General features: G+C 58.2%; 1 protein-coding gene across 2 annotated transcripts in view; it reads right to left on the bottom strand.

Annotated features, from left to right (window-relative positions):
• Positions 1-1,425: 1,425 nt before the first annotated feature.
• The window catches only part of ARHGEF18 (Rho/Rac guanine nucleotide exchange factor 18), a 51,992-nt gene continuing 35,813 nt past the window's right edge, over positions 1,426-17,604 (bottom strand). For both annotated transcript variants that reach the window (XM_065917848.1, XM_065917847.1), the window contains 14 exons: positions 15,857-15,974; positions 14,746-14,994; positions 12,976-13,052; positions 11,400-11,578; positions 10,334-10,413; positions 7,909-8,091; positions 6,700-6,789; positions 6,269-6,390; positions 5,618-5,674; positions 5,483-5,530; positions 4,894-5,364; positions 4,205-4,538; positions 3,448-3,564; positions 1,426-3,362 (listed from right to left, as the gene is read on the bottom strand). In XM_065917848.1, coding sequence (XP_065773920.1) covers positions 3,208-3,362; positions 3,448-3,564; positions 4,205-4,538; positions 4,894-5,364; positions 5,483-5,530; positions 5,618-5,674; positions 6,269-6,390; positions 6,700-6,789; positions 7,909-8,091; positions 10,334-10,413; positions 11,400-11,578; positions 12,976-13,052; positions 14,746-14,994; positions 15,857-15,974 — 2,280 coding nt within the window. In that variant the 3' untranslated portion in view covers positions 1,426-3,207. The remainder of the gene's footprint in view (positions 3,363-3,447; positions 3,565-4,204; positions 4,539-4,893; positions 5,365-5,482; positions 5,531-5,617; positions 5,675-6,268; positions 6,391-6,699; positions 6,790-7,908; positions 8,092-10,333; positions 10,414-11,399; positions 11,579-12,975; positions 13,053-14,745; positions 14,995-15,856; positions 15,975-17,604) is intronic.

Here is a 17,604-nt window from a genome sequence, read left to right as displayed (position 1 = left end):
GTCTCAAGCTCCCAGGCATCGTGGGGTGCCTGTCATGGCTGAAGCATCTCACAGTCATGGCATGGACTCAGGGCTGCCGTGGTCCATTCAGGGCCGGTCTGAGCATTTCGAGGGCTCTGAGCATCATCACTGGAGATGCCCGGGGCTCCCAGCTTGTGAAAGCATGGTGGGCGAGAAGGGACCAGTTTGTTTCCAGTCTGGGGAACAGAGGCCACGTGCGTGTGTGGCCTCAGGTGATGTTGGCATGTGGCGGGCGGCCCACGCCTGCCCCTCACTCACTGGCCCCTGGAAGAGCAATGAATGGTCATGTTTACAGGCCCTGAAGCCTGTGGTTTCAACCATGTTTTCTTTTACAAAGAAGGTATGTGGTGGGGAATAGCTGGGGTGTGGGGCCACTCAGGGTCTCACAGGACACAAGGACCCCACCTGGCCTCCAGCTGAGCCCCTGCCCCGTCCATCTGGGGGGCTCCCTCTGGGTTAGGAGGCTGGGCCAGGTCAGTCTCCCCCTTCCCTCTTGCTCTGCCTTCAGGCACTCAGGGGACCTGGGAGATTAGGGTGGTGTCAGAGTGGCACCTGCCTGTCTGAAGACTGAGTTAACACCTGCAAGGCAGCGTGCTTGTCAGGGAACCACAACACCTGCCTGTGTGATAGGGCAGGTCACAGGTACCCCAGGGCTGGCATCCCCGAGGGCCTGGGCAGCAGGGCTGGGATACGGCTGCGGGCACTGCCAGTCGTGTGTCCGCGCCCCCTGCCCAGTGCCCTTCCCTGGGCTGGCAGCTCAGTTATAGGTTGGGGTGCAGTAAGGTGACGATTCCAGGGGACCAAGCCCCAGGGGGATCTCCAGCTTTTTCGTGGGATGTGGGGGAGCATGTGTATGGCAAATTAGGCTCCTTTGAGGAGGGAGACTGACAGGTCCAGAAGCCAGTAGGGTTCCCCCTCGTTGAGGAGGCTGACATCTCTGGACCATGGTGGGGGGGGGGTGGGCAGCCTAAATGGGTAGGGACCCAGCCAGCGCAGGAGGCTGGGGGACCCCCACAGTCACCTCAGCAGTGCCATTGCCTCCAGCCTTGACTGTCCAGGTGGAATCGCTGTCTGGGGCTTCCTCACCAGCACCAAAGCAAGCTGCCTGGCTGGGGTTGTCTGTGCGGTCCATCCTGTCACTAGTCTGAGCTGATGCCAAGTGGGGGTGGGGGTGAGGGCTGTCACTGGCCTGGGACATGTCCCTGCCTCCCTACACTCTCCCAGGAGAGGTGGAGAATCACAGCCTGGTCGTCAAGAAGGCCTTGGGCCTGCTGTCCAGGGCTCCCCAAGTTCCTAGCAAAACCGAGGGTCTGAGTGCCCTTGCCGCCGGCCATGCAGCCTGCAGCACTGAAGTTTGGGCAGGTTATCCTAAAACAAAACCCCAAAGAAGTGACTCTGGGCAGCTCCCTTTAGACACGTTTATTGCTAGAGTCAGGTCTTAAGTTCTAGAGCAGTTCAGACATAACCCCCAGTGAGGAAATGCTGCTGTCATTGTAAAAAATGATCGTCGGGTTGACTAAGGTCATGGTCACAATTAACGAAGATGTGCACAGACTCCATGAAAGTAGGAATGTTTTCTCAACTTCTAACTTTACAGACGAGACTGGGCTGTACCCGGGAGTGACCTCGGGGTCCTGGTGGGACGGGCCCATGGTGCTGCCCTGCTGCAGGCACCACCTGGAAGCCTCCTTGGCCGATTCCCACCACGTGGCCTTGAACTTATCCCTGCAGGAGTCCCCTGGGTGGGTGAGAGAGGATCCCGTGCGTGGGGGCATGGGGCCCAGGAATGTCCTCTTCACGACAGGACAGGAATGTAAAGTCAGCTTTTCTAAAGTGCTCCGATGCATCAGGACCAAACACAGTGATTACAGATGTGGCATGGGTGACCGGATGTGTCCCGGGGGAGGGGGGCCGCTGCTCCTCTGGAGAGCTCCAGGGCTGCCGTCAGTACCTTGTGCCTGGTGCCCAGGCTCCTGCTCCGCCCCAGACCCTGTCTTCCCACCAGTGCTTGGCGGGATACTGGCTTCTGCAGGGGAGCCTGGGGTGCAGGAAAAGGCTGGAATGCTCCCTGGCCCCGAGCCTGCACTTGGCCAGAGCTGGAATGTGGGTGTGACCCACTGTCACTCCAGGACTGCTTATGGATGCGCAGTACCACCCCAACACCTGCGGCTGCACCATGAGGCTGCACTGGCAGTCCTCACCCTCCTCTGGGGGAGCTGATGACAACCTGCGACAGCTCACGGGATGTGAGGTGCCTGTGAGGCGGCTGTCTGTGCACTCGCTGGCAGCAGTAACCGCCCAGGCCACACTGGTCCCTTCCAAGCTCTGCTCCCATTGCTCTGTGTCACCCCAGGATCTGCCCATCCATTGGGGACGCCAGCTGGGGGCCACCTCATGGGGAAGGAGGACTCTACTTGGGGCTGGGACCCTCAGGCATGCGCCAGCCCTGGTGGAAGCCCTGGGCTTGGCTTGCCAGGCGTTGTCTGAGAGGCGCTTTGGGAAAGCACCAACTTCGACAAGAGTGGGTTTTAAAAACCTCCACCAGATTAAAATGAGCTGTGGTCTGTCCCCCCCGGTCAGCCCCTTTCAGGACGAGCTTCTGAACCTACAGGACATAGCGGGCATGCCATCGGCCAAGCCCTTCAGCCACCCTGCCTGCCCTGTGGCCCTCTGTCCTGGGTGAACCATGGGCCACCCCTGGGTGGGCTCACATCCTGGCCTAGAAGTTCACCATGAACCCACTGAGGTCTCTGCTTTAGAAGTCAATTCGGCCTGATTCTGTGGACAGAGTCAACCCCACCAGGCCCCTGCTGGTGCCATCGTGGCTCACTCCAGGATCTCCTGGTGGCCCTGGTCACTACCTTGGAAAGACAGCGTGGAGTGGGACTCTCCTCTGCTGGAATGGGGCACTATGATGGCAGATGGCAGCTCCGTGGGTCAGCTTTGCTTCAACCTTCCATTAAAAACTTTCCTTTTCATGTTAAAAAGGTTTACAAAGTAGCTCAGGCACCACTGCTAATCCTTCAGAGTGAGCAGCTTTAAGACAGCAGGCCAGCCCTGCCTGCCCCATCCTGGCAGATGTCAGCGGAGGCCTGCCTGGGAAGGGGAGAGGGTGGGCCTGGGGGTGGGGTGGGGCCATGAAGAATGGGCAGTGCAGGGAGGGGTCTGCACCCCAAGCCATGCCCCCTAGAAGAAGATGACGTCTTCCTTGCCGGTTTCTTCCTTGTCAAGTGGTGTGGAGGATGGGGCCCCGTGTTGGAAGGATGACCCTCGGGCCTTGAGGGGGAGGTTTTCGGTGGGGGCGTCGGCTGGGCCTGGGGTCGGGGCTGGGAGACTGGGGTCTGGAAGAGAGATGGGGTGGTGGGTGTCAACATCAGCCAGGCACTGTGGGTGCCAGGGGGTAGCGGGCTGGGCAGGCTGACTCACCTAGGGGGGGCGTGGAGCTGGGCAGGACGGGACTCAGCGAGCGGCGGTTCCGAGAGGTGTTCTCTTCTTTGCCCATGAGCTTGTTGAGAAGCAGCGGCTGCCTGAGGTCAAACGAGGCTGAAAGAGAGTGGAAGATACTGGGGTTTGCAGTCTCGCTCCCAGCTCCGGAGCACCCAGACCTCGGCCCAGGGCCTCGCCCCACTCCCCGCCCACACTTCCTCCACTGCTGGTTCCCAGGGAGGGACGCTGCTCAGACAACAGGCCCCGAATTCACCAACAAAACCGAAAGCAGACACCCCTGGCGAACCAGAGGGGGCCCCTGGACTCATTCAGTCTTCGGACAACAGGCCCTGTGATGGTGCAGCCCAGGGGTCCTGGGACCCGGGCCCCGTTCCCCAGGAAGGTCCCCGGGCCTTCCTACTGGGGAACGCTGGCGCGGGGGCGGGGACTCAGTGGGGAGTGGCAGCGTCAGTCACTGGCGGACTTCCCGCCCCTGCACAAGGGTTTCCGAGGCCAGTTTCTGAATCACCAAGGTGCCCCCTTGTGTCTGATCCCAGTGTGAGGGCTGAGGTGGGAACAGGAACTGAGTTCTGAAGTCTGGGGGTGGCAAGGTGGTTGTGTGTGTGTCTGTGTGTGCAGGCAGGCCTCAGCTTCACCACCAGCTGGGGTTTCCTGCTGGTGTCTGGGCCAGAGCTAAGGGGCCAGGCAGGCATCAGGCGAGGGGAAGGCAGGGGGGTGCCAGGAAGCCCCCACTCACCTGAGCTGTCCCGGCGCTGGGAGCCCCGGCTCCTGCCTCCCTTGTCCTTCCCACCTTTGGTGGAGGCCGCCAACTTGGTGGGAATCTGCTGCTGCACGGCTGCCTGCCTCTGGATCTGGTTGGTGGCGCTCAGCAGCTGGATGGGCACGTCGCTCTTGGCCGGCCGACTCTCGGCCGGGGCGCTGTCCCTGCGGGCCACCTCGGGGCGCTCGGCGTACTCGGACCCGGCACTGGACACCAGCGAGTTGGGTCGGGGCCCCGGTGCTTTGGTCAGGGTCATGGATCCTTCCAGCCCGTTCCCATTGAAGCTGGGAGCGTGGCTTAGAGGCTGGGTCTGAAAAAGCCACAGAAGACATGTCCCAACGCCGCTGTTCCTGCTGGAAGCCCTTCTTGGGGTACCAAGGAGGAGCCGTGCCCCGCAGATCAGCATGGTGCCATGCACCAGCCCCACCTACACTTTGCAGGCTCCAGGGTGGGGGTGGGGTTTTTGGAGGCTGGATGGACCTGGCATGCCTGCCCACCTCCCAGGCCAGGTGTGGCTTAACTGAAGCCTCTTAGCTCGGAGGGTCCCATCTGGGCATAGAGCCTGGTGCAGGCCTGATGGAGTCAACACTCCTCCCATGTCCCGACCCGCCCACGCACGTGCACACTCAGGCTCTCAGGCACAGGCACCTCAGGCGGGTGCTCACCTCCACCAGTGCCTCCGGCGGCAGCGCCCCAGGCGCTGTGTTCTGCTTCTTGAGTCGGCGCAGCACCTCCAGGCGCTCGCGCTCCCGCTCCACGGCCCGCTGGGCCTCGCGCAGCCGCTCCAGGTCGTGCTGGTAGGCCTGGCGCTGGCGGTCCAGCTCCTCGCGCTCCTGGTTCAGCCGCTCCTGCAGCCGCAGCAACTCACTCTCGCGCTGCTGCAACCGCGCAGAGGCCTGGTCCAGCTCCCGGCGCTGCTGTTCCCGCTCGCGCTCCCAGCGCTGCTGCTCCAGCCGCAGCTGGCCCTGCAGCTTCTGCACGCCCGCCAGCTCCTCCCGCTGCTTCTCAAAGTTGCGCTGCCGCTCCTGCTCCAGCAGCAGGTTCCCGCGCGTCGACTGCAACCGGAACTGCTTCTCACGCTCCTGGATGGCTGCTTTCTGAATCTCCACGTAGCTGTCCTGCTGGGTGATGACCACCTGGGAGAGGGGAGGGGAGGGCCGACTTTAGGAAAAGCCCAGCCGTCCCCCAGACCCCAGCCTCAACCTGAAGGAGGAGGGCACATGTGGCCCGCTGTGCTCCCCAAAGGCCCTGTACCTGGAGGCTGAGGAGCAGCTGGGACAGCGTCTGGATCCGCTGGACGAGCTGCGGAGAGAGGGACAGGGCCACTGGGTGCTGCAGGAAGCCCCGCTGGGTCCCAGGGAGTGGGTGTGGATACAAGCCTTTACTTACCTCCAACTCCAGGACCGCAGGTGGCGGGGGGCCGGGCTCTGCACCTGGTGACTCTGCCTGGGGAGACAGCATCAATGCAGACAGCTTTTAAAGACCAATCTGACTTGAGTGGGACCCACTCATTATTGATAAGACATCCCCTTAGCATGGGACCGGCCCCCCCACTGCTCATCTGATTTGTGTCAGCCTTGGTATCTGGAGAATTGAGGGCCAAGTGTGGTTCCTGGGAGGTAGGAGGGTGCGGGGGTGTGGGCCCATCATGTGCAAGGCTCTGAGGAGCCCAGTGCTTGGCAAGGGTGGGCCTTAGGAGCCATAGAGAGGGAACAGCCAGTGACGTCACATCCATGGAAGGTGGACACCTGTGTAGACTGACAGCTGGTGGTCCCCGCCTAGGACCGGCCAAGCCCTGAGCCGGTCCCCTCCCCTGCCTCCCTCGTGTGTGCCTCCCACCCCGCCCTTCCTCGGAACTGCAGGAGGAACCTGCATGTCCATTTGCACATTAACTATTAGTCACTGCCGAGCGGGGTAGCACTGGCTGCTGTTTGCCCCAGACAAACCAAGCACAGGCTGTTCGGCCTCAGTGGATAATTACAGGGACATGGGCCGACTCCGTACTGAGCTCAGGCACATCCCAAGGAGGCAATGCACTACCTTCGGGGCTTCCTCGGGGGCCCCTTGGGTGTCTCCAGGCCTCGAGTCCAGGCTGCTCACCAGGCCCTGCCAGTCTCGGGGGCTGAGGTCACTGTTGCACATGTTCTTCTCAAGACTGCCATCTGAAACCCCAAGCCAGGCGTGTGAGATGCCTCGGATCCCACCTGCCCTGCTCCTGGCCCTACCCCATCCGCTGGCCGGGTAGGGAACCTGGGCCGCAGAAACCAGCAGCAGGAACTGGCCTGGGTGCTGCTGCCAGAACATGACTGACAAGCACCAGCAAGTTCCAGAAAGCTGACCCTGGTGTTTACAGAAGGTCAAGGGAAACAGCAGAGAGATGCTGAAGAGTAAATGCCCAGATGCCACGGAAAGGCATGCCCTCCCGTGGTCGCCCAGCTCCAGGGTCCCCAGAAGGTGGCAGCACCATTTACCCTTGCCTGGGCTGCCCGCACTGCCCCTGTCTTCTGCCTGGCCGTAGGCGTTGCCCAGCCGCCTGCAGATGAAACTCTGGATGTCCTCGACTGTGGAAGGAAGGGGACGGAGGGGCGCCAAGTCACCCTATGGCTCCGCCCTGGGCATTCAGAGCCAAGTTCAGGGACCCAGGCAGAGGCCTCACGGTGTCGGTTACCCCCCTAGCCTGTGCACCCCACACACAGGTGTTGCACCTAGGACATGCCAATCTACAGGAGAGGTGGGATCTCAGGGGACCATGGGGTGCGGAGGTGGGGGGCCCTGGGCCGGAGAGGGAACTCAGCATGGCCACTACCTGTGTGCTGACGGTCACACAGACGGTCAGGAGACACGGGAGGTGGCCTCGAGGGGAGGGGGCAGGGGTGGTCACACAAGGTGCTTGAGGACACACAGACTTGCCAGGTGAGGAGGTGGGGAGAATATTCTAGGCTGAGGCACAAGACATGAGGGGGTCTCAGGGCCCAGGAACAGTGGTGAATAGAGACATGGGAGATGTCGGCTTGGCTGCAGGGAGCAAGACTGAGAGTCCACATGGGACCCTTCCCGCCTGTTCTCTTCACTCTGATGGAACGTTCTGAAGGGCAGGGCTGTGTCTGTCTTGCCGGCTAATGAAAGAATAGCCCTGGCTGTGCTGTCAGATTGAACAAGCACTGGCCATCCTGCCCAGCAAACCCCCTGGCCTGGCACAGGACTCAGCAGCCGCATGGAAGATGCTAGGGGCTCCACAAGGGCCTTGATGGCTCCGGGAAGCAGGCCGCTTATCGACCAGCACCATCCCTCAGCTACGGGGACCAGGAGCCCCTAAAATGACCCACCAAACTTGTATGTGTGCCTTTTTCTGGGGAGAGCATCAGTGATCCACTCATCAGAAAGAAGAGGAACCATCTCAGTCAATTTGAGATCCCCCGTGCCCAGCATGGGGCCTGGAGCGCAGCAGGCACTAGGAGTGTTTACTGAGTGAAATGTGAGATGGTGCTTTGAGTCTGCAGTGAGGGGCTGGCACCCGACTGTTCAGGGACCTTCCAGCTCTAACAGAACAGAAGCGGGCAGAAGCACGTGGGGATGGGGTGACTTGTAGGCCACATGGGGCTGTGTGCCTGGCCTGGGGTCCCCTGGCAGACCCACGAAGGATGGGGGTGGGCTGTAGGGGTGGGCTGGTGGCTACTCACTCTCACTCATGGCTGACTTGAGAATCAGCTCGCCCTGCAGGTTCTCGGGGGGGTCCCCTCCCCGGAAGAGGAGCCGAGACAGGGCGAGGTCCTCGAGCCCGGTCATCTCGGCCATCTCCAGGTAGATCTGCTGCTTCTCACTCAGGCTCTGGGCGATCTGCTGGTCTTTCCTGTTCAGTCGTTCTGCAAAGCAGCCATGAGGCGGTGGTCAGCCTCCTCTGGGGTGGTTTCCCCTCAGGAGCCCAGGTCATGATGCCTCACTGGGCCAGGCAGGCCTCCGGCGTTCTGGCTGACCCTCATCCTGTCCTGGACCACTCCCTTCATCCAGAATTCCCAAGAGGCAGGCAAGGGTGTGGTCCTGTCTTCTGCTTGCTTTCCTCGATTATAAAAAGATCAAACGTGGTGGGAGTGTGGGAGAGGGCCACAGCAGACTAAATTTATTAGTTTGGGACAAACCGAGAGCCTTTAAAGACTTAGTTTTCTAATCTTGAAAGTCTTCTTACAAGTCTCTGGGTTTTATACTTTTTAAATTTTTATTTCTGGCCACATTTCACAGCATGTGGGACCTTAGTTCCCTAACCAAGGATATCAACCTGAATCCCCTGCAACGGAAGTGTGGAGTCCTAACTACTGAACAACCAGGGAAGTCCATACAGCTTTTTTAGCTGCTGTGACTATGACTTATTTTACTAGACTTTCTCACTGGTGACTGCAAGTATATATATATATCCTATTTAGCTAAATTATTGAGCTCTCTTACCATTTCCAATAGTTTTCCAGTTGATTCTATCGGATTTCCTAGGCAGATAATCCTGTCACCTGCAAAAAATAATTCTGCCACCTCCCTTCCAGTTGTGATTTTTTTCCCCCCATTTTCTTTTTGGCTGTGCAGAATGGCTTGTGGAAGCTTAGTTCCCCGACCAGGGATTGAACCTGTGCCTTTGGCAGTGAAAGTGTGGAGTCCTAACCACTGGACCACAAGGGACTTCCTGCAACTGTGATCGCTTACTTCTGAGTCTTCCCATTATTACCCTGGTTGGAAAGTCCAGGGTGGAGGTACTAATGGTGGTGATGGTGGCGGTGGACGCCCTGTCTTGATCCTAGCTTTGATGGGAGGGTCCTTGACCTTCCGGTGTGAAGGATGAGGTTGGCTTTTGGTCCAAGATGGGAAAGAAGAGCTCAGTGAAGAAGAGCTATTTCTAATTCATCATGACTCTTGTCAGGAATGGGTGACAATGAGACATTCCTGGATGACTCTGAGGTGTCTGTGGAGATGTGTCTGGGCAAGGGCTGTACTTTATTACCCTTCGGCAGGAATACAAGAGTGAGGACGGGATGAAATGAGCACTATGTTAGCATGATACTTTTGGGGTCAAGGGGATTTCCCCTTTCTTTTTAATAATTTTATTCCTGGATACCCTCAAACGTGCACCTTTCCCCACACAGAGAAATAAAATATACCTAATTTTAGGTGCTTACTGCTTCAATGTTATCTAAGTTGAATATAAAGATTGTGTAAGCAAGGGAGAAGAGGGGAGTTGACTGAGATCACAAAGTACATGGACTTATTCTTGGCAATGACCTTGCTGAATTGCACAGGAAGCTGTGAAAACTGGGGAGGAGAATAAGAATGATGTGGTCCAGCTATGAGATGGAATATTATTCAGCTTTAAAAAAGGAAAGAGTCTGCTGCACGGATGAACCTTGAAAACATCATGCAGTGAGATAAACCCGTCACAAAGGGACAAATGTCCCCATTGATACAAGGTGTCTGGAATAGCTAAATTCACAGACAGACAGTAGGACAGAGGTTCCCAGGGTCTAGGGGTGGAGAAAGAATGGGAGTGATGGCTAATGGGGATGGGGTTTCTTTCTGGGGTGATGAAAACAGCCTGAAACTGTCGGGACAGTTGCACCACCTTCTGATATAGACTAAAGACCACTGCATGGCATACTATGAATGGGTGACCTGTGTGCTATGTGAAATACAGTTCAATAACATAGCTAAAAAAATATCCAGATGGAAGAGGAAGCCGCTGTGACTGGTTGCAAAACCAGGATGGCCTGAGTCCACTCAACTTCAGGAGGAGGCTGTGGGAGTCCCAGCTCTCACAGGGACCTGGAGGGTCTGACGCACTTGACGTGGGATACCACGTTGAGTCCTTTCCTGAGTGAGGACCCCAGGAGGAGTCCCAGAGTCCCCCCCATCCCTTTCCCACATGCTCCCTGGAAGATCACTGCCCCAGGGCACGGGCCATCCCACAGTTCAAGTCCTGGATGTGTGGGCAGGGATCCGCTCCATGGCCAGCCCGCATGGGACAGAAGGGAAGGGCCACCCTGGGCCCAGGAGGGCTCCCAGGGCCGTGTCACTGGGCGAGGGCTGCGTTGTGGGTGCGGAGGTCGAACTGATTCCCTCCCCCCTCACCTTGGAAGTCCCTCAGCCTCACAGCACGGGTCTTTTCCTCTTCGGCCTCGCTGAAGGGCCCTTCCTCCTCGTCTGGGCAGCTGCAGGGAGAGGGGATGGATGGGTGAGCGCACCCCAGGGACTGGCTGCCTCTCAGCTGGCAGAGGTCCGCCTGGAGAAGCCACTGCAAAAAGCATCTCTGATTTGCTGAGAGATGTAGCTTGTTAATGGTCAACCTTGAAGGGAAGACACAGCCATTAGCACGCATCCAGTCTCCAAGTGTTGGGAAACAACTGGCCACAGGTTTTAAATACCTGGACACTATTTGGGGCAATTCATTCCCTGGGGACCTCCCACGTATGGGAGGATGCCAGCCCAGCAAAGCTGAAGCTGAGTACTGAGGGGAGGCTGAGCAGACTAAGGGAAGCTTCTGCGCGTAGAGAGGGAGCAGGATGGGCGTGGGGGCCAGACCCCCATCCCCATCTGTGGACCATGAGCCAGGTATCACACGGAGCCACAGGGCTGGGGTCTGTGGCTGGAGGAGGAGGGACAGCACCACTCTCTGCCCCCGTGGGAGGGGGAGAGTCCACCAATACAGAAGATTAGAGCTGCCAGCCCTGCAACCCTGTCCCAGAGACATGCATTGTTAGTCACGTCAGAAGGAGCCCAATGGTGCTGTCTGTCTGCCCTCAGATGAGGGGATGACAGAGCACTGAGGTGGAGTGAGGGGGAGAGGAAAAGCCCAGAGGTCTCCTGCCTGCCTGTGACCCCAGCACCCTCACAGGCACTTCTAGGCCTCTGCTGATTTGCCAGCCGCCGAAGCCAAGGGCTTCCCTGGTGGCTCAGTGGTAAAGAACCCGCCTGCCAATGCAGGAGATGGGGGTTCGATCCCTGGGTCAGGAGGATCCCCTGGAGAAGGAAATGGCAAGCCACTCCAGTGTTCTTGCCTGGGAAATCCCACGGACAGAAGAGCCTGGTGGTTGCAGCCCAGGGGCTGCAAAGAGTCGGACACGTTGGAGTGACTGAGCAACGACAACACGGCCGAGGGAGTAGCCGTGGGGGCGGGGAGGCCCACCCGGTCCCTCACCTCTCCACGGCCCTCCGGATGTGGGCCATCCAGGTGTTCCTGTCTTCCTTTGAGCTGGTGTAGATCTCGTACATCTCGGGCCCGTGCAGGGAGGCGCTGATCAGAAACATGGCTTTCTCCTCGTTGGCCACCTCCCTCACAATGAGCTTTTGCAGCGAGATGACGGGGCGCTTGGAGTCCTGCATGGGTGGGAGGGGGACAGGGAGGGTGACCCTCTACCTGCTGCTGCCCCACAGCGGAGGAACTGCGAGCTGGAGGGGAAGGGGTGGGGGTGGGGGGTGGGGGCGTGCACCCCGCTTATCCTCTAATTCAAGGCAGAAAGGTTTTGCCATCTAGGGGGAAAAAGGCACTATGGTGATGATATCCTCACATCCTTTTTCATGTGTCTGTTCAACGTGCTTAAAAGATGTTTTATGATCGCTAGTGCATGTACGCTGTACAAAACTCAGCAATACAAGAGCTGGTGGTCTATGGTAATAAACACATCTTCCTCCCAAACCTGTGTACCAAACAACCAGAGCCAAGCAGTATTCCCAGTCTCTGGGTGTCTCCCAAAAGGCAGTGCTCTGACTGACCAGTAAAAGGCACGCTTTTAACTGGCTGTTGTGGGCTGAATTGGTCTCCAGCCGCCACTGACCCTAGCTAAATCTATATGCTGAGGTCCTAACCTCAGAAAACATGATGGTATATGGAGACAGGCTGCAGCCCAGGGGGTTGCAAAGAGTCGGACAGGACTGAGTGGGCAACAACACAGTCGAGGGAGCAGCCGTGGGCGGCAGGAAGGCCCATGTGCTTCAAGGGGTGATTACGTTGCAGTGAGGGCTGAGGGGGTGGCCCTGACCCAAGCAGGACTGCTCTCAGAGAGCAGAGGTGGTGATCAGGACCCAGGCACACACAGACAGGAGCAGCAGACGTGGTGTCACCCTCGTAGGCCCCACGGCACACATGGGGCTTGCTGGGGTCAGGGTGAGATCATTTTCAAGGGCGTGACAGTGTGACCCACTTCTGGAAACTTCTTGAGAAGTCAGTTTAAGTCTCTGGGAAAGGGACGAGACTCCAGAGTTGAGTGATAAAGTCCCCCTTCCTCTCCAGGGGGACTCAGCCATGGGAATCCACAGGTCACCCAGGCGAGCAGGGGAGGAGGCCAAGTCCCTGGTGGATGAGGGCCAGGTGGGGTGGATGGACCCTAGACTGACTCCGAGTCCTCCCCATCGGGAAGCTCCTGCAGTGCGGCTGTTCGAGGACCACTGGGCCATGGGGCCAACGCAGCCACAGCTCACAGGATGGCGGCTGCCTGAGCCGCATCCTCAGGGGTGACCGGGCATCACTGGCATGACCCTGAGGCTCCCTCCGGCCACTGCATGGGACCCTGGTTTTGGCAGTCTGCTCCTGCCTTGCCGGCACCTTCTGGCCCTGGGAGGTCCTGGGACAACGGGGTAACATGTGGGTGTGCTCTTGCAGCCCCATGCTCTTGGGCCACCCCCGGCCCAGCACTGAGGTAGCCCCCTGGCTTCTCCTGCCCCTCAGCTGCCTCCATGCAGGCAGGTTTCAAGCAGTGAAGGGACAGGACACGTACCACGGATGCAAAGACGTACTTCTGATCCTTTTCTTGGAGCAGCAGAAGCACGTCTGTCAACAGGACCGCGAGGACGTCTAAGGGGAGGGCACGAGAGGAGACGTCTTTCAGGGTCCCCGTGGCCGTGTGGATCCCACCAGGCAGACAGAAGCCCAGGTGGCCTCAGCCCTGTGGTGCTAAGTCGATGCCACGATGTTTCTGCAGGAGCCTGATGTCGGGGGTATCCTGGCTTCGACCTGACCCCCACCTCCCCGCTCCTGGCTTCAACATTTAACAGTGAACCCCTGAACCCTCGCATCCTGCCTCCTGCTGCAGCCATACTCTCATCCCCCGACGCCCGAGCTTCATGGTGGTGGCAGGTTTGGAGCCCTGTCCCTGTGGGGACATCGTGAGGTGACTGCCCGGCAGAGCTGGTACACAGGGGTGCAAATCCTAAGCTGTGTCTCCAGCAGCGGCACTAGTGCTGTGGGAAATGAAGACACCGCCTCCTCGGGGAGCTTGCTGAGGACTCCCCACCCCAGTTAGATACCCTCCCCACAAATCCTTCTGCACTGAAGCCTGTGGGGTTCCTCTGCAGCACATACTGAGCTTTTCACTGCTTGCCTGTTTACTTCTGTGTGCCCACTGACCTGAGCCCCATGGGGGTAGGGCCTCAGCCACCTGCCTTGGTGCTGGGCACAGAGAGGGTCTCAGCTGTAAACCGTATCTTCTCACTGCTCACCTGCTCACATGGAGAACAGATACTTCCTGTCATCTGGCCACCTGTGACACTTCCCCAGAGATCTTTAAAGATGCTGAGGCCAAAGGACAGGTGATGGTTGTTTCCAGAGGCTCATGGAAAGGACAGGACACTCAGGGATGAGCCCTGAGTGAGCTCTGGTTTGGAACTGCACAGCAGATCTTGAAAGGAGGGTTTGGAGCTCACCTAAGCAGCAGGGGGCGGGGCGGGCCACCCAGGTCGCATCCTCTACCCCCACTGGGGCCTGTTACTGTTGTTTAGAACTCTGAGGCCTCTGCTGAATCAGGGAGTCATGATATGCTGGGTTTCTGTTCAGGAGTCGGTGACTCGCTGCGCCCCCTTCACCTGGTGGCCCTTGCTGTGTGCACCATACTGTCTCCATCACTGGAGACAGAGGGCGCCCCTACAGCCACCTCCACCTCGCTCCCGCTCTGATTCTGAGCTCGTCCCGACTTGCTATGTAACCTCCCTTTAGCCGTGAAGTGGTGGCTGTGTCAGCTGGTACCTACCATTTCAAAATGGTGCCACGGAGCCAAGATAGTGCCCACCACTCGAAGATAACACCCACCAGTCCAAGGTGGTGCCACCAATCCAAGATGGCACCCACCACTTGACGATGACATCCACCACTCCAAGGTGGTAACACTGATCCAGGATGGCACCTGTCACTCCAAGATGGCACCCACCACTCCCAAGGTGACACCCACCACTCCAAGGTGGTAACACTGATCTAAGGTGGCACCCATCACTCCAAGGTGGTGCCACCAATCCAAGATGGCACCCACCACTTGACGATGACATCCACCACTCCAAGGTGGTAACACTGATCCAGGATGGCACCCGTCACTCCAAGATGGCACCCACCACTCCCAAGGTGACACCCACCACTCCAAGATGGTGCCACTGATACTCTAATATGGTACCACCAACCCAGGATGATATCCATCAACCCAAGATGGTGCCACTGATCCAAGATGGTGCTGACCACTCCATGATGGCACCCAGCAGGAGCAGCTGGGGCAGGGCTTTACCTTTCAGGCGCCCAGAGGTGGTCTTCCAGCACAGGGTGCCCTCCAGGTGGAGCTGCCTCTGCAGCATGTCCTCTTTGCGGAAGGTCAGCCCATTTTTGAGCTTGCTGGAGGACTTGAGGTCCATCTTTCCCGCGATCTCCCTGAGGCGCTGGCCCTTCTCGCACTCGCTGACCCTGGCGTCCACTTGTGAGATGATGTCTTTGATGAGGTTCAGGGCCTGGGTCAGGTCTCTGTGGTCCTCGGAGCCAGCTACCACACATAGCAGAGTTAGCGCCTTCCTTGGTCTGCATCCACAAACGTGATGGAGGCAGGCAGGCTTTGGCGTCAAGGAGGTGTCTCCCAAGGCCATGGCTCAGAGTGGCCTTGAGAATCACCTCCTAGCTCAAATCTCCTGAGAGGTAAACGCTTCTCCTAAGTAAAGGTAACAGCCCAGCGCCTGGCTGTCACCAAGATAGAGTGTTTGTCCAACGTAGAAGCTGAGGCGCAAGTCAAGCGATTAAAACGTCCCTGCACAGCCCTGCTGGCTGCTCCTGGGTAACCAGCCTCCCCCTGCCCTCCAGCTCTCCATAAAAGACTCCCACCACCGTCCCCCCACCATCACCAAGGGCTGGTTCCTCTCACTCCAAGGGCAGCTGCACTCCTGAATCCTCCCACTGCCCAAATTCCCTGGAGAAAATGACGGAGGTGTGGTCAGCACTGCCCTGGCCTCCGGGAACCCTGGGCTGGGCTACATGCTCATCTTCTCTGCCCTCCATGGCACCAGGCATGTGACACAGAGGTCCCCCAGGAGTGACCTTAGCCAGAGCACAGCCTGTACCTTTCCACTGACTCTTCAATACTGACTGGGGGCTGCTCCAGTCGAGACTGTGCAGGAACTGAAGGGGGGATGCAGGCAGGGGAGACCAAACACCCTGTTTCTCAAGCTGGAAATCCCAGCCCCTGGGAGGGTAGATTGTGCAAGATGGAGCTCAATTAATGATCACTAAGCCCAGCTGAATCCAGGACAGACTGCAGAGTAGACTGTCTAATCCACCATTAGGACAGGGGGCAGGGAGACTGAGACCCTCCTCCCCACCCAACATGGACAGGCAAGGCAGGAGGGCTGGCATACCTTCTGTGTTCTGGATAATTCGCTCCACCAGCACGGGGTACTTGGTGATGCGCTGGGTGACCAGGAGGATACACTCATGCACAGCGAGCCGCCTCACGATGGAGAAGCTGCCGATTCTCTGTGAAATGGAGAGGACAAAGCCATGCCATGTGGGCCAAATCGTTCACAGTGGGACACGGGGGGCTGGGCACCCTTTCCTTTATCAGTTCACGGGGACCTTTTCTTTGTTGCTTCACCAGGCAGCTGAAAGCAGGGACCGGGCTTCCCTGGTGGTCCAGTGGTTGAGAGTCCACCTCGCAATGCAGGGGACGCTGGTTTGAACCTTGGTCCGGGAAGATGCCACATGCCATGGAGCAACTGAGGCCACGTGCTGTGACCACTAAAGCCCATGCGCCCTAGAGTCTGTGCTTCTCAAAAAGAAGCTACTGCAGTGAGAAGCGCATGCACCGCAATGAAGAGTAGCTCCCATTTGCCACAACTAGAGGAAGCCAGCATGCAGCAATGAAGACCCAGCACAGCCAGAAATAACTAACTAAATAAAAAATTAAAAAAAGCAAGCAAGCAGTGCCTGCTGTTTACAGAAAGGCCAAGAAGCCAGAGGTTGACTCACTTGCTGTAAAATGCAGGGCTCTGCAAAAGCCATGAGGAAGAAACCAGCTGGTGTGGATTTTGGGGATCGCCGGAGAGCTGTCCACACGCACACGTGCACGTGTGCAGACCCTAACACTGCTGACGGCTGTGGAGGCCTTCTGATGCAGCTGGGCCTGTGGTCCCTGCAGCAGCTCCCTGGGGCTGCTGGTGCATGCCTCTGGCTAACAGCCCAAAGAGGCGATCATCTGAAGCCATTCTTTCTTTTTTTTGGCTGAATTGTGCAGCTTGTGGAATCTTAGTTCCTCAATCAGGGATTGAATCCGGGTCCACAGCAGTGAAGGTGGGAAGTCCTAACCATTGGACCACCAGGGAAACCCCTGAAGCCACTTCTTGGTGGGGGCCGAGGGCAGTTTCCCGTGCTTCCTTCTGCTTGTCTGTCCCCACTACTCTGGCTTGTGTTTTAGGAAGGCCAGGAACCATCGGATTTTTGACTGTGCTATGGTGGCATGTGGGATCTTAATTCCCCTGATGAGGATCAAACCTGCACCCCCTGCATCGGAAACATGGAGTCTTAACCACTGGACCGCCGGGGAGGTCCTGGGCGCCAGTTCATAAGAGGAGGGGAGGGGAGGGGAAAGACACCTGAGACTTGGCTCTGTTCCCTTCTGTCTCGTGGGAAACCCCCTCCTGCGAGGGGCTTCTGGTTCAGGATGCCAGGCAGTCTGGCCCCGTGCTCATCACCAGATGAATTCAGACCACTAGACGACCTCTCCCTGTCCCATCGGTCTGCTGCCGGGACAATGGAGTGAAATTTAATGACTCTCCGCCCTTTACTCTAGACCGTTATTTACTGAGTGTCACTTTGGGGCACAGGCTGCAGGCGTGGAGCTATTTTGGGGCACCTCCCAGGATGCGGCAGGCAGGGGTCTTGGCTCCCGGGCCCTGAGCACCCACATGCTGTCAGGCTGAAGACAGGTGTGGGTCATTCCATGGGCTGATGGGGAGCAGATGGGCGGAGGACAGAGAGAGGCAAAGCAAAGGCTTACAGGCCTTGTGTCTGCTACAATATCTGAGGCAGGGGAGGTGGCTCTGGTGGGCAGGGTGGCCCCGTGTGATGACACTCGTGTCCCCTCGACAGTCTGAGGGACGGTGGTCAC

The sequence above is a fragment of the Muntiacus reevesi genome, chromosome 1, assembly GCF_963930625.1.
Source record: "Muntiacus reevesi chromosome 1, mMunRee1.1, whole genome shotgun sequence".
In the NCBI taxonomy this organism is placed as follows: Eukaryota; Metazoa; Chordata; class Mammalia; order Artiodactyla; family Cervidae; genus Muntiacus; species Muntiacus reevesi.
Note: the sequence above shows the minus strand (reverse complement) of the source record. Positions and strands in the feature narration are given on the sequence as shown.